This window comes from Dama dama, chromosome 11 (assembly GCF_033118175.1).
Source record: "Dama dama isolate Ldn47 chromosome 11, ASM3311817v1, whole genome shotgun sequence".
In the NCBI taxonomy this organism is placed as follows: domain Eukaryota; kingdom Metazoa; phylum Chordata; class Mammalia; order Artiodactyla; family Cervidae; genus Dama; species Dama dama.
In genome coordinates, this window is record NC_083691.1 from 37,326,137 (window position 1) to 37,353,354 (window position 27,218).

Genomic DNA, 27,218 nt, shown 5'->3' on the forward strand with positions numbered 1-27,218 from the left:
AAACCATTTCTAAATTATTAGATGAATCAAGCACACTCAATAAATAATTCTGACACATTAGGTTTAGATAACTATTATAATTAAAATTACTATAAATGCAATATAATAGATGTTTTCCTTCAGTAGTAAGCATATTAATTTTTCTATAAAATGAGATTTTGGAAGCTGAGATTTTAATTATTTTACATAAAAACATGGACTTACTAAAAACCTAAGTAGAACTGGCTTAGCACCATATTTATTTTTTTGTTCTTATTTATTCCCAACTAAAAGGACAGTTTTTCTAATTTTTAAGGTAAGTGATTTGTCTATCTCTACTGAAAGGCAGGGGGAAAACCCTACTGCAATTAAAATCTGGATGTTCATGTCATAATTCTCTACCTAATAAAGGTACCCAGATGATTTGCACTGATTTATTAGTGTCCTTCCTCAATATCCTCCATAAATATACTTTTGAGTGTTTCTTTCCTCAAAATAATGTTGCCATTATAAAGAATAACTGCTAAATATCTAGGTGATAAACAATTCATCTTTAGTAGGTAAAGATTAACAGTAAAGTTTATGTGACTCAGTATAACTACAAACATATTCAATCTTACTTGCAATGTATTTGGATTTTTAAGTTTTGTTTTACTGTATTTTATTTTTTTAAAAAACAGCTGACCCCTTCCCATTAAAATGATTTCTCAACTCACTGCAGGTTATGCCGATAGTTTGAAATTCACTGATTTAGAGATAGAATATGGCTTTTCATTATTCACTTATAAAAATGGAATGAAAAGGTTATACATTCACATTCACAAATATATAAGCTATATCCCATGAAAATGATTTAAAACTTAGTTTCAACAACTTTGAATAATCTCCTTTAAAACTAAAAAACATTTTTTTTTTGGTTGTGCTATGGAGTTTCCTAAAAACATTTTTAACAAGTTAAAAATGTATGTAGATATTTTTGTCCCTCCTTTCTTGCCTTAATCTAAAGGTAAAAAGTCAAACTAGAAATTTTTTCAGTCACTGGTAGTTCATCCAATAGCATCAGCTTCAAATAAGTCAACAGAACCACTGGTTCGAATGCAGTGCTGACAGATGATACATAAGGAGAAATCCCTGAAAAAAACAAGACTGAAAAACATGGGATGAAAAGTGAAACAACTGCCTTTATGTAGAGCTTTTAATATGATTATATGCAGACAGATTATATGTTTGCCAGAATCCTTTTCAGCAGTTGGTGTTGTGGAAAGATTCTGAAAAAGTGCCTTCAAGAAACTTCCACTTAGTAAAAATAAGTTCAACCACTTATTTTAAACTTTATCGGACCAAAATCCAAAACAAACTCAAAATTGGCACATCAAGGTGGCACCGGATAGCACTATAAATCAGCAGTTGCATATGTAATGATAACAGTCTTAAATGTAAACACAGTGCTTTTCTAATAGAAAAAGGTCAGAATGAATTTATTTAGATAATTTCTCTTATCTTATACAAAGGATATGGGGGAGGGGGTCTCCAAGAGCAAACCGTTTGAAAATCTAAATGTCTTAGATTTACAAAACTTTAAAAAACAAACAGAAAGATGAGATACACCCCTAACTTGCTTAAATGAAAAAGTGTATATTCAGGTATTTCCTGAAAAATCTGTATGCAGGTCAAGAAGCAACAGTTAGCACTGAACATGGAACAATAGACTGGTTCCAAATAGGAAAAAGAGTACGTCAAGGCTGTATATTGTCCCCTGTAATTTAACTTATATGCAGAATACATCATGTGAAATGCCAGGCTGGATGAAGCACAAGCTGGAATCAAGATTGCCAGGAGTAATATCAATAACCTCAGATATGCAGATGACACCACACTTATGGCAGAAAGCAAAGAAGAACTAAAGAGCCTCTTGATGAAAGTGAAGGAGAGTGAAAACGATGGCTTAAAGCTCAACATTCAGAAAACTAAGATCATGGCATCTGGTCCCATCACTTCATGGCAAATAGATGGGGAAACAATGGAAACATTGACAGACTTTACATTTTTGGGCTCCAAAATCACTGTAGATGGTGACTGCAGCCATGAAATTAAAAGACACTTGGTCCTTGGAAGAAAAGCTATGACCAACTTAGACAGCATATTAAAAAGTAGAGACATTACTTTGCCAACAAAGGTTCATCTAGTCAAAGCTATGGTTTTTCCAGTAGTCATGTATGGATGTGATAGTTGGACTGTAAAGAAAGCTGAGCGCAGAAGAATTGATGCTTTTGAACTGTGGTGTTGGAGAAGAGAGTCTTGAGACTCTTCAGAGTCCCGTGGACAGCAAGGAGATCCAACCAGCCCATCCTAAAGGAAATCAGTCCTGAACGAATATGGAAGGACTGATGCTGAAGCTGAAACTCTAATACTTGGGCCACCTGATGCTAAGAATCGACTCATTTGAAAAGACCCTGATGCTGGGAAAGATTGAAGGCGGGAGGAGAAGCGGACGACAGAGGATGAGATAGTTGCATGGCATCACTGACACAATGGACATGAGTTTGAGTAGGCTCTGGGAGTTGGTGATGGACAAGGAAGGCTGGCGTGCTGCAGTCCATGGGGTTGCAAAGAGTCAAACACAACTGAGCGTTTCAACTGAACTGATATTCAGGTATACACAACATACAAAAATCTATTCACAACCAGTAAAGCTTTATAGCAAAAAACAGCCTATAGGTTGAACTATTATATGAAGCACATTGTCAGAATTAGATCATGAAGGTGTAGGAAAAAGCCTACATAATAAAAATTCCTATCTGGATAAGTAAGAATATCTTGTACAGAGCATCTAGGTATATTAGTATAAAAATGGAGTAGTTCAGCCCAAAGATCTTCATGTATAATAATCTAAAAATCTAGTTCCAAAAGATGACAATTTAACTTACTGAGTACAGTATTTTTCAATAAAACTACTTATATGAATTTCTGTATTATATCTTTCATTTTAAGCAACTTATTTTCATAAAATTCATACTTTAATGATTATCATCTCTACCTAACTTACAAAAATATTAAAAGTTCCCCCATTATACCCACAACAGTAATTCCTGACATTAAAAAGTTACAAGGATACCCATAAGGGACTAAATCTATTTCACTACTTTGTTATCAAGAGCCAAATCAAACATACTTGAAAGAATGGTGACTCAAAATTACTGCTTAAGTTTACACAATTGGATATGTAATTTTAAAGAGATTAAACCTAGTGGAATTCTTTTAAGTAACCAGTAAGTTGCAGTTGGGGACTTCCCTATAGCTCAGATGGTAAAGAATCTGCCTGCAATGCAGGAGACCTGGGTTCAATCCCTGGGTCAGGAAGATCTCCTGCAGAAGGAAAGGCAACCCACTCCAGTATTCTTGCCTGCAGAGTTCCATGGACAGAAGGGCCTGACAGGTCACAGAGTCCAACACACACTTACTTAGGCTAAGCGACTAACACACACACAAGATGCAGTTAAAAAAAAGGGGGGAGGGGTGCTTTAGAACAGGAAAGACTTGGGCTGGCATTTGAGCTCTGCTTCTAACTAGCTGTGTGACAGGACAGTAATACTTCATGTATAATACGGAACAATTACCTTGATAATTTTAAAGATTATGTTACATAATAGACATTAAATGCATAATCTGGCATGTTACTGGGACACTAAAGAATTTACACATTTACTTTTTCTTCTCCTCTTTATAATTTCTTAGATTAGGAATTAGAATATGAACTTATTTGATAGAGTAAATGCAGTGTTGGGCCATATGTAAGTTAGTATGTTTTAGGACACAATTTTAGTTCACACAAACTGGGTGCCTACTACCTATCAAGTACCTAAGAGAAAAAGATGAAAAACATATGGCCCAAGAGAACCACAGATATATTCTGTACTAGAGTAACCTAGCAAGAGATAATGATGCCTTAACAAGGAAGTGGTAGCAGGTACCGAAAAAAAAAAAAAAAAAAGGTTTGAGAATTATCTAAGAAAAAAATATACAGGACATGGTCAATGGATGTGGAAGAAAAGAGTCTGAGGAGGAATAGGATGACTTCCAGGATTCTGCCATTTTTGAGAGGCTGGGCAAGTTATTAATGTTGATGATTGATAAGCAAATATAGGAAGAAAAAAGAATGCAGGGATTAGGACTGGAGGGGAAAGATTAAGTATTCTTTTGAATAGATGAACTGAAGCAATTTATAGATGGCAAGCTATCAGTTAGATATCTAAGTATGAAACTCAGGGAAGAGGTCAGAACTGTCTTCTTTCAATAAATCATAGGAATGAAGGAAATCATTTGGGGACACTATGTAGAATGAAAAGATCAATGGGCCAAGGGCACACTTAGGAGGTTAAGAGGTGGGCAGAGTAAGAGAAGCTTACAAAAGAAAATGAATGGTCAGACAGGGAAAGAATCAGAAGAGTATAGTATTTCTAAACTAAGTACTGTACAGAATTGAAAGAAAAAATAATAAACCATGATATAAAATGCTAGGGAAGTTAAAACAGGACTAACATAAGACCACTAGATTTTAAAAACAGGACAGTCCTAACTTTTGCTAGAAAGTTTCAGTAAAACAGTGGGGGCAAAAGACAGATTGTAGTGGGTTGAGAAAAGTCTGAAAGGTAAGAAGATGGAGACAGCAACTATAGACTACTTTGAAGAAGGTGATTCTAAGGCAGAGGAATAGTTACTATGAAGGGGACTCAGGGTCCAGACGGGAGTGGGGGGATTTGGTTTGTTTTTTTAATAAGAGGTTTGACCATATTTATAAGCTGAGGGAGAACAGGAGGGGCTGAAGATACAGATTATTAAATGATAGCATAAAATTATAGGATTATGAACACAGTAGGAAGCTGGCCTGAATAGGAAGGGAGCACTTCAACCTCTGGGACAGGACAGGAAGGAGAGGTGAGTAAGACTAGAAATCTGAATAAATCTTTGCCTGATTACCTTGAATTTATATAAAAACAACAGAGTTCCCATGGGCTTCCCCTTGTAACTCAGTTGGTAAAGAATCTGCCTGCAATGCAGGAGACTCAGGTTCGATTCCTAGTTGGGCAAGATCCCCTGGGGAAGGAAATGGCAACCCATTCCAGCATTCTTGCCTGGAAAATCCCATGGACAGAGGAGCCTGGCAGGTTATAGCCTACAGGATCGCAAGAGTCAGACACGACTTAGCGACTAAACCACCACCACCCACTGATAGTGAGGTGACTGGAGAGGAAACTTGAACAGAGGGGCAGAGGTTTGATAAACAACTGCTGAAGCAAATTTTAAAAAGTCACCAAGTAAAAGTGATATAAGGAGTTGCAAGGTCCAAGCTTAGCAATGAAATATGAGTTTGCAGCGGCACCAATATAAAGTTATAGAATGTTCTGGAGCAGTACTCAGCACAAAGTAGAGGGTATTAAGAACAAAGAAGGTTTAATTTAGTTTTAGAATTTTGTAAAGTAGGACAAAAAGTTGAAGGCAACTGTGAGAGAGAGCAGTTCAGATGATCTAACATGAAATCCAGGTCTGAAAGGAAGAAAAAAGTAGGAGGCTTGAAAGACTGGCAGAAAATGGAGTTCAGAATGGACTGGAAATCAAATAACAGTGTAAGAGGGATGAGACTACGAACCATCTAGAAGGTTATTTATAGCCTGCAAACTACTGGATTTCTGATGCTGAGAAATTTTAGGTTACAGGAAGATTCAAATGTAGCAAGTGCTTAATGATTAGCAGATAAATGTTACAGGAGTTAAGGTCAAATTACTAGGAGGCTAGTAAATGTAATGATAATATGGACACATTACATTATTGAAGAAGGGTGGAGAAGCAGCCAGAAATCAAGTGTCCAGGTCTTAAATGAATGTGAAAGAAAGACTGGGGTTCAGAAGAGAAAGAAGAGAGTATGAGCTGGATCACATGCAACAGGGATTTAGAAAGGGCACTCAGGTGGCTGGGCCGATGACTATGTGGCCTCCTAACCCTTTATTAGCAGGATGTGTTGAGAGAAAGTCCTCCACAGAGGGAAAATACTCTCTTCTGAGAGAGCTAAATAAAATGGAGGGAATATAGGAGAGGATGTAAAGAGAAAGGTCTGGGAGAGATGGTAACAAGATAGGTCAGAGGTATCAACGGGGAGGGAAGCATGACAATGAGAGTATAGAACAAAACAGACTTAATGACCTCACTTAAGATAAATCTAATTTGTGAAAGCTGGACCACAAAAAAGGCTGAGCACCAAAGCACTGATGTTTTCGAATTGTGGTACTGGAAAAGACTACTGAGAATCCCTTGGACTGCAAGGAGATCAAACCAGTCAGTCCTAAAGGAAATCAACTCTGAATACTCATTAGAAGGACTGATGCTGAAGCTGAAGCTGCAATACCTTGGCCACCTGATGCAAGGAGTCTACTCACTGGGAGATCCTGATGCTTGGAAAGATTGAAGGCAAAAGAAGTTGGTGGCAGAGGATGAGATGGTTAGATAGCATCACCAACTCAATGGACATGTATTTGAATAAACTCCAGGAGATGGTGAAGGACAGGGAATTCTGGTGTGGGGCAGTCCATGTTGTCACAAAGAGTCAGATACAACTGAACGACTGAACACAACAAATCTAATTCTATGAAATAATGGAATTCAACTGTGCTTAACACAGTTAAATCCTAAACACTACAATGTTTCTACACAAAGTCTGGATTTAATTTGGAATTAACATATCTCTATTAAAAGTTTAATTTTTTTCTCTTTTAATTTCCATTTGAATTTAATTCTGACCTAAAGATGATAAAAGATGTATATATTAAAATTCCCCAGATTACTGAACATATTAACTGTGAATAATGTTAACACATTTGGCACTATTTCTGAAAAATGATCAGCGAATTTCAGCTACATAATTGAAATATATACTAAAACTATTATAAAGCTGCTATACTAAAGGGGAACATGATCTTCAAATGAAATGGAGACTGAGCAAACAAACAAATCTCAGACCCACAACCACACAAATATAATACAAACGAATAATACAAAATTAGCAAAAAAGCACTCTGTCTGTAAACCTGCCTGAGTAATTTTATTACAAAACGCATTACTCTAACTACCAGAAATGTTAACTCTCGGTCTGGTTTCCACTGAATACCTTTATAAATAAATGTACAGATTTCAACAACAATTTAAATCTATAAACACAATTATGTTAAAAACTAAGGTGTCAAAAAATTGTAATTTTCAGACAAATCTATACAAATTTACAAGTAAATCTTCAAATACTACTTTCTATTTCTTAAATGTGAATATAGTACTAAATTTAATCCTACACAAGCACTAGACACTTAACTTAGAAAATTAAAACAGTAATTGTTTCACAAGTTTTAATCATAACTAGTAAAGATATTATATTTGCTTTGACATAAAGTTTAAGACTAGGATACGAACAGAAAACAGCAAATTTAAGCAGTATTAATAGAAAAAGAAATTGACCTCTAAATAACACTTCGAAAGTCAAAGTCTAGTCCAAAATAGTGTACTGGTTAAGCAAATTAAAGAACACCCACATTATAGAATACTATACATCCACTTAAATGTTCTGAAGAGTATTTAAAGATATGGGAAGATACTCACAATATATAATGTGAACACAGAAAATTATCTACATGGTATGATTCTGCGTGGTATAAAAATCCTTACTGGAATTAAGGATAACTTCTATTTTCTTCATTATTATTTTTCTATGATATATATTACTATTATAATCAGAAAGATTTTACTTAAAATCACAATTTTATCATGTTCTTACCTGAAGGTACTAGAGAATCTTGTTCAATAATTCTTGCAGAGGCCAAATCACTGATAATATACTGTAATCTTAAATGTCTGAATACTGACACAAATGGTTTTCCTTGCTCAGTTTCAAGGAAGGTCATACCTTCAAAATCTACAGAACAAATAAAACCAAACAAAAAAGCTTAAACTAAATAGCCATTCTTTTCAAAATCTATTAATTTATCTATTTGAACTTGGGGAGATTTAGAAAAAAGCCCCAGGAAATTAACTTTGGTCCTAATTAGACCCTTGGGCTGGGAATTCAATTGATGCCTTTCTGGGGATTGGAGCTTACAGAACATAGCCCAGCAAGGTGGAAAAGGAAGGCTTAAGAATGGTGGTTGAGGGTAGGATATCTTTCCAGAATCCCTTTTCCCAGGGACTGAACACTTCAGTGGAACTCGAGCCCAAATGCCTCACTCAAGGGTCTTCACAAGACACAAAGGACCTGGAACATTTCTTGGCATCTTTCTAATTTATACTTTAGTTACAAGTGATGAACATTACTTAAAACCTTAATTCTGTACTACAATACAAAATAAGATACAAAGACACTGTAGCTGTGAATCTGCAACACAAGGGTAGTATTTATTGTTAAAATAATTCAAAGTTATGAATTTCTTCTTCAGGGAGAATTTAAGCTTATTTCCAAAAATACTCTCAGCTGCATTCCAATATGCTCTCATGAGTGGGAAGGAAAGGTCTGCTGCTATCAAGCGTGGAGTTGCACATAATCCTTAGCCTGTTTTCTGTTACAAGGTGTACCCACAGCAGTGGACTCAGCCTTGTTGCTATTAAGGATAGGAAATAAAAGGAGCAATCCTTAAGTATAACTATGCAGAAAATTTTCTAAATTTCTATTGTTCTCTTGGTCCTGATGCATATATATCTGAAAAGACAAATAATTAAGATAACCTAAGAGAAATATTGGGCTTCCCCGGGCTTTCCTAGTGGCTCAGACGATAAAGAATTTGCCTGCAATGAGGACCCAGGCTCAATCCCTGGGTCAAGAAGATCCCCTGGAGAAGCAAATGGCAACACACTACAGTATTCTTGCCTGGAGAATCCCATGGACAGAAGAGCCTGGTGGGCTACAGCTCATGGGGTCGCAAAAGAGTCGGACACGACTGAGTGACTAAACAACAACAAAGAGGAATACAGTAAAATGTAGTGGGTAAGGGGACTACAAGTGATCTTTTTGGGCTTATTTTCTGGGTATTTGTCACTTTTATAATTTAAAGACTGTTTGAAATAAACTTCTGAAGTCCTCTTTGAAAAACAAGGGCATCAGGCCTTATGCAGTAAATGTTTCCCTGAAAAGTTATCTTAAACTGTATACTTTTATACTACTGAGGCTGACACAGAGGGCCTAGAGTGGGAAAACCAGAAGGCAGAGGGGACCACAGCTTCCTATTCTAGTTTCTGCCACTCAGGCTGCAGAGTAATTTCTCTCTTGATAGACTGTTGCAGTTAATCCAACTGGAGCTCAAATGAGCATAAATTTATGTCAAAATTTATCTAACATCTACTGTTTCTATTGAGCCTCTTTGTCTTTTTAACTTCTCTACCTTCTTTATCTTTTCCAGCTTTAACTTCTGTTTTTTAACTTAAATTTTCTCCTCTACTTTTTTCCTTTACAATTTCTTAAATCCCTCTTTAACTTCCATAAAGTATAACTTAAGACGGAAATTTAGTGTTTTATTCTTAAAGCAAATCAAGTTAGATTTTATTGCTATGGTCATTTACACATTTTTGGTCATGAGCTTCAAGGAAAAATAATTACCTAGTAAATCTCACTACATAATTCTAGAAAATTTATTTAAATAAGACTAAAAGAGCACACTGAATTTTAATATAAGAGTCTCTATTCATCAATACACCTTTAAAAAAGTTAAAAAACAATCTAAACTGAAAGATAAATGCAACACATATTTGTGACAAAGAATTGGTTAAGAATATATAAAGAATGCCCATAAATCAGTAAGAAAAGACAATTACAATATTAAAATAGGAAAAAGACCTGAACAGACATTTCACAGAAGAAACATATGCTGATAAACACACAAAGAGCTGTTCAATCTCTTTAGTTTTCAAAGAAGTGAAAAGCAATACCACAGTATGAAATAGTTCAATAACAACAAAAATAGGATGATATGTTGTCCAGGAGTAAGTTGAATCTGGCTTGTACTGGCTCACAGGAGCTGATGGCATGCATTTCTTTCCAACTCCACATTCAGTAGTATCATGTTAGCCTGAAATTAGTCATGCTAAGAAAATTTGTTATCATTAAAATTAAAAAAAAAAAAATGCTATAAATAAGTGATTATTTTTTCAGAAAGCCAGCTTACCAGCACATCACTATGTTATGCATTCATGTTAAGACATGTGTAGAATGCCATAACATTATTTTTTAAAAGCAAGGGAAAAATAAACACAAAATTAAAGACAGTGGTTGGGGAAAGCTGAAGTGACACAACAGGAAAGAAGCACATGAATAGACTGAATTATTAATGCTCTAGTACTTGATTAGTTCATTGAGGTTCAATACTGTTTTTTTTAAAGAAAAAGGTAGCTATGCATAGGTAAACAATGATAGTGAATTAAGAAAATCATGAACTAAGGACTGTCATTTTTATCCACTTTTTTGCTCCTGATGGCCATTAAATTTTTTTTTTCTGTAATCTCTTTTATCCAACCTAAATTTTTTCAGTATAAATAAGGGACTGAGTTAGATCATTGCCAAGGTCCTCTTCAGTGCTAAAATTCTCTATCAATAAATCAGGGTTCAATTTTAATTAAATTTCAATTAAAAAAAAAAAGTTTGAATAACAATTTTAGTCACACCTTTTCTCCTCTTAGAAAACCAGACATCTGTTTCAGTCAAAAGCTGTTTTAAAGATCCATTCCAAGAAGGCACAAGTTGAAGGAACATCCACTAGATTAAAAAAAATAAGTAAGAAAAAAAAACCCGTAAAACTTCATCATTTTGAGTTCACATTTTCAAACTGCTCTCTTAAAACATAGTATCTAAAACATGTAATTTCCATTTTATAAGCAACTGAAAGAAGTACAACTATTACATGATATGCTCATGATAAGCCTTAAATTCATCATGGCATTAATTGTGGTCCAAAGAGAAAAACTAGATGAGCATATAAGGAATAAGCTAATACCTGAAAAATATTTATGGCTTCAAATGCACTATAGTTTTAGTATGGAAAAGGTAAATGTTCTACATGTGTGTGGGTACACACATACATATAAAATATACTATATTATAGAGTGTAGACACAATACACACATATATATACAGTATATAAAATTTACTAATTTATTTTACTCAATTAACAATTAAATTTCACTACATACTATGTGACGTTAAAAAAGAAATTAAATATGGGAAAAAGGAGTTTCTCATTGTCTAACTGCTGTTGAGACAGTATGCACAGTAATGAAGAACATGAATTTTTAAATCCTGGCCCTGTCAATTAATAGAGAGGGAAATCACCTAATTTCTCTGGGCTTTAATTTCTTCATTTGCAAGATGAGCATGATAATATGTCAACTTCACAGGATATTAGAATTAATACGGGTAACACACTTAGAGCAGTGCCTAGCACATAGTAAGCATTCATCAATACTTACGAGAAAGAAAGAGTGCTACCAGTGGCTCAGAGATAGAAATGGGCTGTCTACCTTCCTTTAATGATAGGTGACCACATTACTAAACTTCTTTGAGGAAAAATAGTAATAGACTCTCAGCCAGAAGGTGACTCATTCCCAGGTTTCATGACCGTATTAATGTAAACTTGGTGCTAAGGACAAAAGGCTAACAGCAAAATCACGCAGTGGGGAAAGCAACAGACTAGAACTCACAGACCTGGGTTCTGTCTAAGTGTTACCATCTACAGAACAAAAGTAATAGCCCATTTGTCTCTTCAGAGTTGTGAAAACAAAATTATACTAAAAATGTTGAAACCTTACAAAAGGATGAAGTGAGACATATGCCTTAAGTACAAAAGACCTTTAAAAGAATCTCAACGTTCTCTAGAAAAATGTGTGAAAAATTCATCATAAAGTTATTAATTCAACTAAAGCTCAATTCTGAAAACATTTCTGAAAACCATATAAAATATTTAACATTTCTGATCATGTAAATAACATGTTAATTATTGAAAAAAAAAAAAACCTTGGAAAAAACAGAAATGTATTCCTAGAAGAGGAAAGTATAAAGAATACAATTAAAATTACTCATGATACCAATTCCCTAAAGCCTAAAGACTTAGCATTCTGGCATATTTCCTTTTCCTTTTCTTGCATGTATAATCACTCTCTTACCACTGGACACTAGCTGTTTTCAGTTTTTCACTATTATAAGCAACGCTGAGTGGCTATCTTTACACACATCACATTATGGAAATACCTTTTTAAGGGCTGTGTATACATCCATCTCCACTTGCATCACAAACAAGTTAGATGAACCAATGAGTTGTTTCATGACATTTATACTAGAGAAGATAAAACAGAAGTAGTGAGCCTCGCTTTATACCAAAGTTAAAGACCTTGGTGGAACTGAAAACTTTTTAAAGTCTTTTTTATTGAAAGAAAACACGGAATTAAAAAACTACATCAGTCTTTTTGCCCAAGACAAAGAATCTTAGACAAAAACAATCTATTTGAATGTAAGGATACTTATAATTCAGACTGTATGCTGCAAAAGGTTTTTTCTTGCACTGCTGAGGAAACAAAGAGCTTGCTCCGCTGATTAATAATGGTGAAGCAAAGTCCTAATAAGATAAGTTTTAGCATACTCTGATAAAGTGGCAGCCTTCCCTTTCTTTTGCCTTTCCCTTTTATTCAATTAACAAAAATTCTGTCAAAATTCACTGAAGGAGATATATCTTCAAAGTAACCTTTTACCTCTAGGCTTGAGAGAATTGTTTAGTCATAAAACAAATTTTTATTTTATTAAGGAAGTAATATCAAGAAATAAGTGTTAGTGTAAATTTAGAATGGAAATGATATTACTAGCTCTTTCCTTTTTTCCCTTTCCCCCCACTACCCTCAACAAGCCAGAAGAGCATCTGAATTTTTAAGGTGACCACTATGATTTATCTTCCTTTGGAAAAAAGCTCAGTGAGAAGAGAAAAAGTGTTTCTAATGACTTTGTTTATGTCTTGACATCATTTAGGTGATGATTTTCTAGTTGAATACAATACTTCTCAAATCTTTCTATCAAAGTACCTCTTAAGGGCAGATGAAAGGAAAGGACCCAGGAATCTAGGAGAAGGCTAGTCATAAAAATAACATCCCTATTAATTTTTGTACTTATAAGCCCAAAGAAACTTGAATTCTCTCTATTCCACGATGTATTTAAACATAAAAATGTTTACTTCTCTCCTACTCCTCCCTACTCTTCTCCCCCAAAAAGTCAGCAAAACTGACAAACCAGTAAGCCACTCAATGTTAAGCCTTTGGTTTTGTACATTTCTATCAGAATGCTATATACTCCCAGGGACATTTGTACCCCTGTTTCAGAAAAGGGTACTGAACCCTGTTCTGCAACCCTGAAACCCTGAAAGTGTTTACAGAGTCTCTGGTCTTTAAAAGTTCATTCCAACTCTGAATTTCTCAGACCCATAGCAGATTTGTTAGCTCCTTTATTACAAATAAATTCAGAGAGAGCAGAGACCATGACGTAATTATCTCTGCCTCCTTCAAAGCCCTTAACAGAGCACCTTTACATATAGCAGCCATTCAGAAGCTACTTGAAGGGAGGAAGGAAGAACAAGCAAACCAGATCAGAAGCCCACCTTAATTGTGAATTTAGTTTCATCAGTCTTAGTAACATGTTTAAGACAACTTTCTCAAATGTAATTTCTGGATAATAAGAGATGGTAGTTTTTAAAATAAATGTTTAGATTCTCTAAGAGTCCAGCAAAAGTGAGATAACCCTAGAGACTTTCTATAGTTTTACAGCAGCAATGAATTTTTCCATTAAAATTGATCAAAACAGTAGACATAATATGCACTGTATCAAAAAAATGCATTGTATCATTTACAACAAAGGAAAGAAACTTAGATACATTTCGTTAAGTTCACTTTTTCATAATATATTTTTGTTTTATACAAAAATGTCTTGCATACTTTAACAAATGAAGAACAGTATTTTGGATAATTATGAAGCTTTTTAAAATTCAAATACCTGAGTTCTTTAAAAAGTTCAACATTCTGGTGAGTCATCAAATTGTTCAGAAGCCATTCAAGGCACCTGAAATTAAAACATGGAATTATTTCATTATACATTATATATTTATGGTTTATTAAGTAGGACATACAGTTAAAGTAAAAACAGAATATTAATCTTGCTAGGACATGCTCAAATATTTTAATTTAACAACTGGAAATTTAGTACTGTTTTTGTCAGCAGTTAGTAAGGGAATATTCCCTTAATATTAATAAGAGCCTTTCTAATTAAGACAACTTCAAGTTTGTGTTAAATGGTTTATGAAGGGCCTTACATACTTCTGTTACCTTCTTTATAATTTGAAAATGGGTACTGCAATTCTCAAGAGTTAAAAACACTGCCAGTAGTTGCACTGATATACAGTCAGCCCTCGGTATCCGCGGGTTCTCTATCCGTGGATTCAACCAACCGAGAATTGAAAATATTGGAGAAAAAATAATAATTTCAGAATGTTCCAGAAAGCAAAACTTAAATTTGTCACAAGACAGCAACTATTTACATAGCATTTATACTGGATTTATAACTATTTACATAGCCTTTATACTGGTATTATAAATAATCCAGAGATGATTCACTGTATACAGAAGGATCGTTATTTGAAAATACTACACCATTAAATAAGGGAGGTGAGCAAACACAGATTCTGGTATCCACCCAGGTCCTGGAACTAATCCCCTACGGATAGTGAGGGACGACTGTAATAGCTACTATGCCTACTGCTTTAAAACATTTAATAGAAATGTACTGTAAAGAGGGATCATAGTTTTTATAAGCATGTATAACCCACCCACAGTCACAGAGACCACACTTGAGGAGTTTACTAATTAGTCCAAATATAAAAAGGAACCTTTTATAGCAAATTCTATTCTTTTTTTTTCTCTCTCTTTTTTTAATAGCTATACATTCTCGTAAGAAACCAAAGCAGTCAAATTCCCAAAAGTGGAATGAGAGGAAAAACAAGTAAGGTAACTCACTTTTTCTTTACAGAGTCTAATCCATAGGTCCCTGCTGATGTATAATAGCCACACACAGTTTTCACATTAATTGTCTCCTTCATTGTCTCACCACACTGCTGTATTAAACCATCCTGTAAATATAAATAAGCACTGGAAAGGCCCATTTCATGTGGGAAAAATTAGCTCTGAATATGTGCTTTCACATATTAAAAAGAAAAAAAAAAAGGAAGAAAGAAAACCATTAAGTGCAGCAAGCCTAAGTCTTTTTTTGAAAGTCCAGTAAAACTTCCTAAAAAAAAAAATTCAGCAAGTATTCAACTAAATACTTGAACTGAAAAATGGAAGGGAGAAGGTAAAAGCAGTAAAACAGATAAAAATTGCTACTCTATTTTCTGTTCTCCTCCTCTCTGGACCTTTGCAAACTTAAGCAGCATTCTGTTTTGCCTGTTCTTTTAAAACTAAGACCTTTTTACATAGTCAGATGACTATGTAATGGGCTAGGCAAGTACACAGTATGAGTCAATTTAAACTTATGTTGAAATTTTAATCTAAAATGTTTATATAGAAGATTTCAAATAGCTAATTTTATTTAATATAGGGAAAGAATTCTGTCATTTTTTACTCAAATTTCTGAGCTATATTCACCATGCAAGAGTATTACTTTAAATAGCTAAGTCACAAAGATAATGCAGAAAGTGAATTTACTCAAATTTCTGAACTACATCCACCATGCAAGAGTATTATTGTTAAACAGCCAAGTCACACAGATAATGCAGAAAGTGAATTTAGAATAAAACCGAAACAGGATTAAAGTTTAAAAAGTATAATTACTGAAAATAAGTATTGAAAGGATCAAAACATTAAAAAAATCAAATTACCTCAGCCAAGGATATTTAACAAGCTATTAACTATTATTTCAAATAAATCAGTATAAAAATGCCACATCAAAAGAAACTTAACCTTTTAAAATGATCGAAATAAAATGTTGACTCAAATTGGGATTTTAAACTTTCCGGCAAGCTATTCTAGACTCCGCCCTTTTCCTTTTAACATCCATCTGTGTCATCAGGTCTAGAGCATAATCCCTGCTTAACCTTGCAAGTATCCAGTTTTCCTCTTCATGCTTTTACCCTCATCTAGACCCTCCCGTGGATTACTGCAATAGGATTTATACTCAACTTTCCTTTCAGCTCATCCTTCACATTGATAAAGCATTCTTTCTAAAATACAACTCTGTCTTTCCTCTGAGTAGAACTTTTCAAAAGCACTTATAATATGCAAAGTGTTAACTTTTTAAAAGGTACTGAGGGACTTTCGTGATCTGGCCTCTGCCTCCTTTTCTCCAACCCTTCTTCTGTTCTATGCTAGATCTGTGTTCCTCTCAGATTTCTCTAATGCTCCATTATTTTCTCATTTCTATATCTTAGTTTTCTGCATGAAATGCTCTTTCTTCCCCTCTATTCTTACTTTACAAGATAAACACATATCTAGTTTTTAAGACTCAACCTCAAACACAACTTCCTTCTTTGACACTACCAGGTTAAAGTGACCACTTTGCACATCCACTAAATGCTACAGAAAGTTTATCATCATATCTATAATATTGGACAGCTCTTACTTTACTCTTTGGGCCTATATATCAACCCTTCCTCCTTGACTCTATACACATTACATTGTGAGCTTCTTGAAGGCATAGATATCTTTATTTACCTCTGGATCTCTATGCCTAGCTTGACACACTGCTCAATATACGTCTGTTGAATGAACAAATCTGTCATTCTACCAATAGATTATATACATTTAGGTGGTTTACACACAATCATTTCCTAAGAAAACATTTACATAGAAAGCACTCAATGTTTTCCGAATCCATGAACTATATGAATTAATAATCAAATCATAAGCCACTTGCTTCATAATAGTCAAGGAAGTCATTAATGAACAGAAAGAACTGAAAGTCACTCAGTCATGTCTGACTCTTTGCGGACCCCATGGGCTATATAACCCATGGAATTCTCCAGGCCAGAATACTGGAGTTGGTAGCCGTTCCCTTCACCAGGGGATCTTCCCAACCCAGGGACTGAACAGGTCTCCTGCACTGCAGGTGGATTCTTTACCCGCAGAGCCACAAGGGAAGCCCCATTAATGCATAGAAATCTATAAATGGATTTAGACAAGTATATTTGTTCCACATTATAGTCATTCTAAGATCTCTACATAGAAACAGCCTGCATTCATTTTACACAAGTATCAAGACCCTCCTCATTTGTAGTAAAGTTTTTGGTTAAACATTTTAAAGGACTTATCACAAAAGAAGTATTTATATATTTATTTTAAAAATTATAAAAAGCTAGGTTTTATTATTGTTTTTGGAAGGGATACCTTGAAACAAAGACACAAGTGTTACTCTTTTTTGAGTAATATGCATACTTACCAATTGCAGCATACAAGCTGCTGCCAAAATGGCAATGACTCGACTTGGCTTTATTAAGACATCATCTCGATACAATGACCCAAATGCCACCTGAAGTGCTGAAATCAAAATACACAGATAGAATGAAATAACAATTTTAGCTGTAAGAATATTACAAGAATAAGGATAGTCTTTATACACTAAGACATATGTCTAAATCTAGTATAAAAGGATAAGATGATTATCACTAATAAAACTACTAGTAATGGTTATGGACTGATGATGCTTTAATAACAATGTTATACATTTCCATCAATTCTATCAAATCATGCTGGATTCTCCTACATCTAACCTTGTTATCAGTTAGTGGTCAGAATTAAGACACCCTTGGAAAGAGTTTTATGACGATATCCCCGAGTAGTTCAATTATTAAGTACAACTACACAGACCAAATGACAATCTTAACCCTGGTGTTTCAGTGCTTCACTGCGGAGCATGGGATCCTGGTCCTGTGAGTGAGTGCTCAGTTGTGTCCAACTCCTTGTGACACCACGGACTGTAACCAGTCAGGTGGTCGTCTGTCCATGGGATTTTCCTGGCAAGAATACTGGAGAGTGTTGCCATTTCCTCCTCCAGGGGATCTTCCTGACCCAGGAATTGAACCTGCATCTCCTGCGTATCCTGCCACCACAGTTGTTTGAACCTGTCCATCCTTCTCTCTACTGCCATTCTCATGTGTGTCCTGCAGGGTTTGCTTTATAAATATTCTTTGCCTATGAGGTCAGTACTGGGTACTTCCACTTCAGTTATCAAAGAGAGAAGCGGGAGCACCAGGATAGGAGTTAGAACTATAGTCTGATCCTACCTCACTAAGCTGCTCTGAGACCTAAAATAAGTCTCTTAAATCCTCCTGGCCTCAGCTTCCTCATCTAAAGGCCATTATAACTCTAAAACAATACTGACTACCTGATACATCTACTTGTTCCCAGAAAAGATCTTTATGTATAGGGAATAATCAATGAATACTGTTTACTGGCTTACTGTTTATTGGTCATACTTCTCCTTTCTTCACTCTGCATCCTCTATATCCCAGGCAGATATATTTTTAAACATGAAGGAAACAGATAGATAAAGCTGACATGACAAAGTAAGATACAGAACAGAATTGATAAAGTATAGAGTAAATCAATAAAAAATTGTCACTGTGGAGTGTTAAAAGGAGCTTTTTTCCTGGTTAACAAGGTTAGAAGAAAATATTTTCTGCCAAAAGGATAAAAAGGTTATTTTTTTTAATCATTTTTACATAATAGTAATTATGGTGGCAGTTACCTTCTATATCAATATTCTGGTCAGGAATCTCCAGTTCAATGGTATTCATGCTGGATTCTTTCCAAGAACCACTGAACATACTAGAAAAGTAGCCAGACTTAACAAAATGAAAAAGAAATTATGATAAAGACACTATTAGGCTTATCAAAATACTATGTTTTTAATTAAAGAAAACTAAATTCTTATATTACTATCTGAACTGAATTCTTATGTTACTACTTGAACCAACTAAGCTTTTCACTAAGTGGAACAATTTCTGAGTATATTACATATATATGTTTTCCTTTTCAATAGTACTCTAAATTCAGGCATAGAAATTATATATTTAAGTATCTCATAAACATATGACTGCACACAAGATGGACATAAAATAATATACTAAGGAAGAGAGAAAAGAAACTAAACACTGTTGAGTCCTTATTCTATCCTCTTCCCCTAACTTTTTCCACTTTTGTCAACAGAAGGCACTAAATTAAGTACCTCACTGGAATGACAAAAACACACTCCTAGGCTGCTGTGACAATGAAAACTCAAAATCTGTTTCCTAGACCAAACTAAGTTTTCACTAACAATATTCACAGTGTATCTCTTACAGAATGAGACTTTCCATCAGACAGGACAAATATTCATGCAGAAGACTACTGTGAAATACAATGAGAAAGAACAAGACTTAAAAGAATTTGAGTTGTTTTAAGCGACTACCTTGGCTACTCAAAGAGAAAAATAAAATACTTACTTGACATAAATATATTTTGTGTAAGCTCCACTCTTCTCCTAGAGCACAAATCTTAATGTCACTGTTTTCACCATTTAAAAATAATGTTTGATAAATATATTTGGATGTACTCTTCAGTTTTTTCCTGTTAAAAGAAATGCAAACATTATATATGTGTAATACTGAGTATTTTACTTATTTTGCATGTAACTCTAAATACTCCTTTTGCTCAATTTCTATTAAATAGAACCAATCTGCCCACGGTGTAAAGATAGAGATATTATACATTCAAATATGCTTATGTATGGAAGGGCACATTAAAAAACTAATAATAGTGGTGATCTCTGGAGTACTCTTCCCAAGAGGAGCAACAGTGGATAGAGGGGGGTGGAGTGGGAGGGAAACCTTTCACTATACACCTTTTTGCAATTTTTGATTTTTGAATTAAGTCAATTACCTATTCAATAAAGATAAATCAGCATGATGATTTTGTTTATTTCCCTGTCTAGAAATCAGCACTATGGACAATGTCAATATAGTTGCAATAATACTGCAACTACAAAATGAAGAATAAGACCTACCCAAGTATTTTAAAAGTAAGTTACATTTGCTGTTACTTTAGTACCAAACAACTTTTTTTAAATGTAATTTACTTTTATTTTTGGTGTGCTTGGTCTTCATTGCTGTGCGGGCTTTTCTTTAGTTGCGGCAAGCAGGGGCTACTTTCCAGTTATATAGTGTGCGAGTTTCTTATTGTGGTGTCTTCTCTCATTGTGGTGTCTTCTCTCATTGTGGATAATGGACTCTAGGACACGCAGGCTTCAGTAGATGCAGCTCTGGGGCTCTAGAGCAAAGACTCAGTTGCGGAGGCACATGGGCTTAGCTACTCTGTGGCATGTGGAATCTTTCCAGACCAGGGACCGAACCCATGTCTCCTGCATTGGCAGGCGGATTCTTTATTATTTAGCCACCAGGGAAGCCCCCAAACTATTCTTAAACTCCTAAAAATGTGTTTTTCCCTAAATTAGACAAATAGTTCACAGCCTCAGACCAAAGGTTTTCAAAACTATGCTCAATGGAGCAGTGTCTTAGGCTTTACAAAGGACAGTGAGGAGTGAACTCTGGGTATCCCATCTAACCTCAACCAGAACAGCATCACATATTATTATGCATCTGTAAATATCCTGGATCTGTGCATAAGGTTTAATTTAAAGGAAGAATTGTGTAATTTTTGTTTTGACAATCTGTGATCAAGACGGTCCATCCAGTAGGTGAGGAAACCCCTAGGCAGAGGTTGCTCAATATTTTTTATACTCCTGGCCAATTCTGACAGCTTTCCTAGTAAAACTTTTAAATGTTAAAAGAAAAAAAAAATCTTAATCATTGATTATTAATGAAAATGTAAAATTAATAATTGATTACATTTTTTATTACATGTTAAAAAAAATCAGTAATCATTCTGACGGCGTCTTAAATCTGTGTATTGAATACCTCTTCCCAACAGACAATAAAAATTGCACATGCTTTGGTGGTAGACAGACTTGGCTTTGAGTCCCAGCTCTATGACAGCTCAGTTACCTTACATGTGAGAAAAGGGTATAAATAATCACTCCATTGGGTTACTGTAAGAGATAAATGAGACAAGTAGTCTCCAGTTCCTAAAAGCACTCTCTCTAGATTATATGAAGGTTAAAAGTGCAGAAAGGAATAAACCCACAACAGGAATAAGGTGAGGTTGGGCTTATCACGTGATGAGAAAATTCCATGGATCTGGAAGTTAGAAAACAAACTGGAATGGAAAAGAGCAGTGAAAGCCACAGCCCAAAATGTATCAGGATCTAGAATGGAGGGTGAAGCCCTTCAGAACTGTGGGGTGGGGATGGGGCTGGGAGGACGAGATGTCAAGAGAAAAAGAAGGCAGAAGTGAGGTAGAAAATGGGGAAACTTGTTCCCCTAATGACCTCCACCACTATGAACACAGAGCATAGGTAACTCCTGCAAACAGAATCCAAGGTTTTTCTAGAAAGAAACAGAATATATTTATCAGGAAGAATTAAGACTCTGGTGTAGGTGTTGGAGCCTCATCCTGGCATTTGAGCAATCTGTAACGTGTTACTTGCCAACCTATTCACCAGGATTTAATCCTGGTTCCCAAACAGTGTACCAAAGCACCTGGAGCACCACAGCAAACTCAGGGAGGCATGTGAAATATTCCAAACTTAAAGGAAATCACAGCAACATCATTCAGATACTATGTGATCTACACTATTAACTTGTTTGGACCTGACTATTAAATATTTCTTTAGGGCCAGAGGTGCCAAGAAAAATATTACTGAGACACCAAGGGTACTGTGAACCAATAACATTTAGGAGTCTCTGTTCTAAAACAGAGCATGCTGCACCCATATACAACCATATACAACTTAGTAGACAATCTTCCTACTCAAAGGGGAGGCTCAGTAGTAATAAATCTATTTACTCAACACACACACACACACACACACACACACACACACACACAAGCTACCCATTTTGAGGCAGACAACCAAGGATCTCCCAACATGAGGAAAATTAGGAGTATTAAAGACTATTTTTAAAAAGAGAGAATTTGGCATCAGAGGAAATGTATAATTCAGGGGAAAGAGAACTTTAAAAAAAAAATCCCAACACTTTAATTATAACTAGCACACCTACAGAGTTGAGATTTTTTGTTGTTCAGCCGCTCAGTCAAGTCCAACTCTTTGAAACCCAAGGACTGTAGCACGCCAGGCTTCCTTGTCCTTCATCATCTTCCGGAGCTTGCTCAAACTCATGTCCATCACAGTGGTGATGGCATCCAACCATCTCGTCCTCTGTCAACCCTTTCTCCTCCTGCTTTCAATCTTTCCCAGCAACAAGGTCTTTTTCTAATGAGTTGGCTCTTTGCATCAGGTGGCCAAAATACTGGAGCTTCAGTTTCAGCACCACCAATCGAAAGCATCAATTTCTTTGGTGCTCAGTCTTCTTTACAGCCCAACTCTCACATCCATACATGACTACTGTAAAAACCATAGCTTTGACTAGATGGACCTTTGTCAGCAAAGTAATGTCTCTACTTATTAATACACTGTCTAGGTTTGTCATAGCTTTTCTTCCAAGGAGCAAGTGTCTTTTAATTTCATGGCTGCAGTCATCATCTGCAGTGATTTTGGAGCCCAAGAAAATAAAGTCTGTCACTGTGTCTATTGTTTCCCCATCTGTTTGCTATGAGAGTTGAGATTATTACATTTATAAAATAGGATGCTATGATAAAGGATGACTCAGAAGAAGAGGGAGAAAAGAGCTCTCAGGACCAAAAACATGGTTGCTGAAGTTAAAAAAAAAGAGGAAAGACAAAGTTAAAGAAAATTTCCTAGAACATAAGGCAAAAAGGACCTAGAAAGAAAAAAAAGAGAAAGAGGTGCAGTCCAAGAGATCCAAAATTCAGTTAAGAGGGGTCCAAGAAAGAAAAAACAAAGATAATAGAAGAAAGGGAATTACAGAAGAAACTTTCCCCAAAGCAGTCTTTAGACTGTAAGGATCCACAAAGCACCAAGGCCATTAAAAGACCTATACTTAAGCACCTTCTAAATTCCAAAATACCAAAGAAAAAATTCCAAAAGCTCCAGAGAGAAAAAAAAAGTCACCTAAAAAGAAAAGAGAATTAGACCAGTATCATATGAATTAATACCATCAAAGATATAAAAAGTTATTTCAGATTAGACTTCTATACTGAGTCAAAAGATGACTAAAGTGAGAGACTAAATTTACAACTAGGTAAGCACAAATTACCTTCGTTAGCAATTTTCTTAGGAAAATATAGGATGTAGTTCCCTCAGAAGAGTTCAGAAAAGACACAGGCTATAGAAAACAGGGTCTAATCCTACAGACAGGGTCAATGTCTGTCCCAAGATAAGTGTTGACCTAGCAGGCAATGAATCCAGATTGGAACAGGAGGATGAAGGGACCTGGGAGGGAGGTTTGGGTTTAAATAAGACAGACTCCACGCAAGTGTGTTTGGAAAGAGAAAAATCTGAAGACAGGATGAAGGAATATTATTTTTTTGTCAATGGTAGGGGTGGAAGCCAGTCAGAGAAGTCTAGGAAAATAAAAAAGCAACACACACAAAAAAGAGTACTGTTCTAATAAGCTACAAATGAAAACAGGGTCTGAATTTAAACGCTTAATGGAATGTAAAAAAAAGAAAAAAAGAAAAAAGATTTAATTTAATTATGAGGTTAGAAGATTTCTCCCAAGAGAAAAACAAGTGGTTGTGACTTTGGACCCAGGAAGTACGATTTATAATCCTAGCACACTACGTGACTCTGCGGTGAACAACATTTACATAGCTCTAACAACAAATAACTGTTCACTAGATTTCCATTTTGAGACACTCTGTAGAAAAGAAACTAAAGATCTGGTTGCAGAACAGCTGAATTTTAAGTCTTGTTAATGTAAAAGTAAAACATGAACTTGACAAAAGGTATTAGGTAGAAAGTGGGCCTGGAGACCAAAGCTTTTCATGGAGTGGTGGCTGAGGTAGAAGTGCACACGAGACAACCTCAGGAAGTGTATCAGCGATAACTCACAAAATTCCTCATCTTAAAATTTTCTTACACCCTTTGTCCATGCTGAGCTGAATAAACTAGGCATCTTATGCTGGTATACTAGTATAACACACTAGATTCTGATATACACTTCCTAATAAAGATTTGCTTTATTAGATTTTCCATTCCACTCTACTCATGTAATCTGGGGGTCGGCAAACTTTTTCTATAAAGGTCTATATGGTAAATATTTTCAGTTTTGTGAGCCAGACAGCCTTCAAGCTAGTTTTGATGGCATGCCAGTGGGTGGTTTCTTGCTAGCCTGTCTCAGCCTTCCACATCTTAGCAAACTTTTCTACCATCTAGAGGGCCACAACTCCTTTAACATTTGAATCTCAGCTTGGAAAAGGTGTCCCTATTCCAAATTTGTTTCTTCCTTGGATAGTCTGTCTCAGCCCTAGAAGTAGTGACTGCTCCCTATGTCCTCTATTCTTGTATTTTTCAGAGATCTCTTTACTTCAATAATGGTTATATTAAATTTTCTCTACTCAAATTACTATGTAATTTCTTTCAAACGGACCCGGACACATATATTTCTATGTGTGTGTGTTAGACGCTTAGTTGTGTCCAGTTCTTTGCAACTCTGTGGACTGTAGCCTGCCAGGCTTCTCTGTCCATGGAATTCTCAGGCAAGAATACTGGAGTGGGTAGCCATTCCCTTCTCCAGGGGATCTTCCTGACCCTGGGATAGCACCCAGGTATCCTGCATCGCAGGCAGATTCTTTACATCTGAGCCATCAGGGAAGTCCCATATATTTTTATAGTGACATTAAATACAGAGGTCTAAATACTAATTGAAAGGCAGAGATTATCGTATTGGATTTTTTCAAAAACAAGACTCAACTAAATGCTGTCTACAAAATACTACTTTAAGACACAGGTTAAAAGGGAATCAAAACAAAGTGGTACTGGCTATAGTAATACGGATGTAAATATCTTTATATTTTGTAAAGATAAGGGGAGCCGATTCATCAAGGAGACATAATATTTACTGACTGCTTCCATACCAGGCACTGTGCATTGTATTAGCATCTCCATTTTAGTCATGAGGAAATAAGGCTATTAAGTGCAAAATATAGACTAGAACTCAGAACTTGAGCTCCTAAAACTATACTGCACTAATTCTCCAAAAAGGGAACTGAACAGTTTGACAGTCGGGTCCATTTTTGTAAATATAAACATAAAACTGTATGAAAGGATTTAAAAATCAAATTACTTAGAGGGTATTATGATACTCTTATTTTACAATAAACATGTACGTGTAGCATAAAATTTTACACTCTTTTAAAGTTTCCTTTAAAAAATTACATCTATGTGACCCACTGATAGCCTCAAAAAAAGGTAGCAACGAGACTGTTTATGTGAAAATATATTCAACTTACAAAGGACATTTTAGTTTCCAAGTAAACATTACGTTTTTCAACTCTTCTAAAAAAAAGGTTAAGCAAGCTGCCTTACACTTGCTCAACGAATCTGAGTGCTAGAGACGCTGAAAAGACTCTGTTGCTATTGAGGAACAAATGTACACACTACTGATAAATTTCACCTTTACAGTTAAAAAGAGCTCCTGTATGTAATCATTTCCCTTCCGCTGTGGGACAACAGGGGTGCCCATTTCAGGGCCTGAATGTACGTGTCTCGTACTATTCAAGGCAGCCGGATGCAAAACAACTTAATTCTACTGCCACCCACTCAAGAGAGGACCAAGGTGTATTACGGAAGGCCGGCCGGCTGGCCCTGTCTAAGGTTTAACGAGGCGCAAGCCTTGGCTTGGCGTTTCTCAGTCTCATCTTGGGGCGGTAGCACCACCCTGGCGGCGTCTGCGGTTTACAAGCCAGACCACGGGGCGTCTCCCCAGGTGCACCCCATCCGGCCCACCTCGGACCGACTCTTAGGTCTACCCAGTCAAGGGCACGTCCGGCTCTTCACAGGCTGGGGAGCGCCGCAGCCCCCGAAGCCCCCAGGGCTCATCCCCAGGCCGGGCCTCGGAAGCCGCCCAACAGGTGCGAGCGCGGACAGTGCGGGCGTGTCCCCCTCCTCGCCCCGTACCTTCGAGGGGTGTTGAGGAGCCGCTGCTGCTCGTCCCCTTCCTCCTCATCCTCGTCGGTCTCGGAATCGGGGTTACAGTAGCAGAAGGCCCCGCTGCTCCGCTTGCGCTTGTGACTGCCCGGACAGTAACAGAAGCCATGGCCGGGCGCGTCGCCACCAGTCTCCGGCCTCCGGGCGGAGCCCCCAGCCCCAGAAGCCGGCTCCTGCTGGGCTCGGGCTCGCCCTGGGTGGCGCAGCACCCGGCTGCTCAGCGAGCCCATGGGTCACGGCTCCCCGAGACGGCAGGGAGCGCACCTCAGGGAGCCCAACACAGACGGTCTCCCGCCATGGCCCGGCCACCACCGCCAGCCTCCACAGAGCCCGAGTTGCCTACACAGCCACCTTCTCACGCGCGGCCACGACCGTTGCAGTGGACACCACAGCCTCCATCCTCCGCCCCGCCCGCTGCGTCTGGCCGCCACTCGCGCGAACCGCAGGACCTCACCCCCTAGCTTTTGCAACAAAGCGCGGAACGTAGGGCGCATGCGCACGGCGAGCCTCCGGAAGGGGCGGGGGAAAGCGCGCGTACGTCACAGGTGGAGCCTGCGCAGAATGGGTTGAGGGCGGGAACCGGGCAGCGCGTGTGCTGTCCCCGGGGTATTTACGCTGAGCTTGGCTGCTCTCTACAACAATCCTGAGTTGGAGGCAGAACTGCCGTTTAGCTTTAGTTTGGACATCACTTTGTGTTAGCAAGACTGACAATTCTAGCTTATTCGTTCTTTCTGCAAAGATTCCCTAAACTTCAGATGTCTTCTGGGCCCTGTGACCGGCACGGGGCAAAAAAGACATTGCTGTTTGGGGGTCTTTTTTGGAGGAGCTCACCATGTGTGAGCTTGGCGTTGCAGAGTCCGACACGACTGAGCGACTGAACACCAACCTTGTGCGAGGGTCACGCCCTGCTCAGGCTTTCCAAGAGAGGAGGACCTCGAATGTGGAGCTTTGCTAAGCCCTTGGATTTTTGTGTATGTGTGTTTTATTTTTTAATGTTTTTTTTAATCGAAGGATAATTGGTTTACAGAATTTT

At 36.8% G+C, this 27,218-nt stretch overlaps 1 protein-coding gene across 1 annotated transcript in view; it reads right to left on the reverse strand.

The window, feature by feature from the left end:
• GMCL1 (germ cell-less 1, spermatogenesis associated) overlaps positions 1-26,669 on the reverse strand; it is a 46,878-nt gene extending 20,209 nt beyond the window's left edge. The window contains exons 1-9 of the mRNA XM_061155130.1: positions 26,156-26,669; positions 19,503-19,626; positions 18,767-18,863; positions 17,459-17,556; positions 15,043-15,155; positions 14,027-14,092; positions 12,245-12,329; positions 10,666-10,756; positions 7,796-7,933 (exon numbers count right to left, since the gene is read on the reverse strand). Of these exons, the coding sequence (XP_061011113.1) occupies positions 7,796-7,933; positions 10,666-10,756; positions 12,245-12,329; positions 14,027-14,092; positions 15,043-15,155; positions 17,459-17,556; positions 18,767-18,863; positions 19,503-19,626; positions 26,156-26,415 (1,072 nt within the window). The 5' untranslated portion in view covers positions 26,416-26,669. The remainder of the gene's footprint in view (positions 1-7,795; positions 7,934-10,665; positions 10,757-12,244; positions 12,330-14,026; positions 14,093-15,042; positions 15,156-17,458; positions 17,557-18,766; positions 18,864-19,502; positions 19,627-26,155) is intronic.
• Positions 26,670-27,218: the final 549 nt, after the last annotated feature.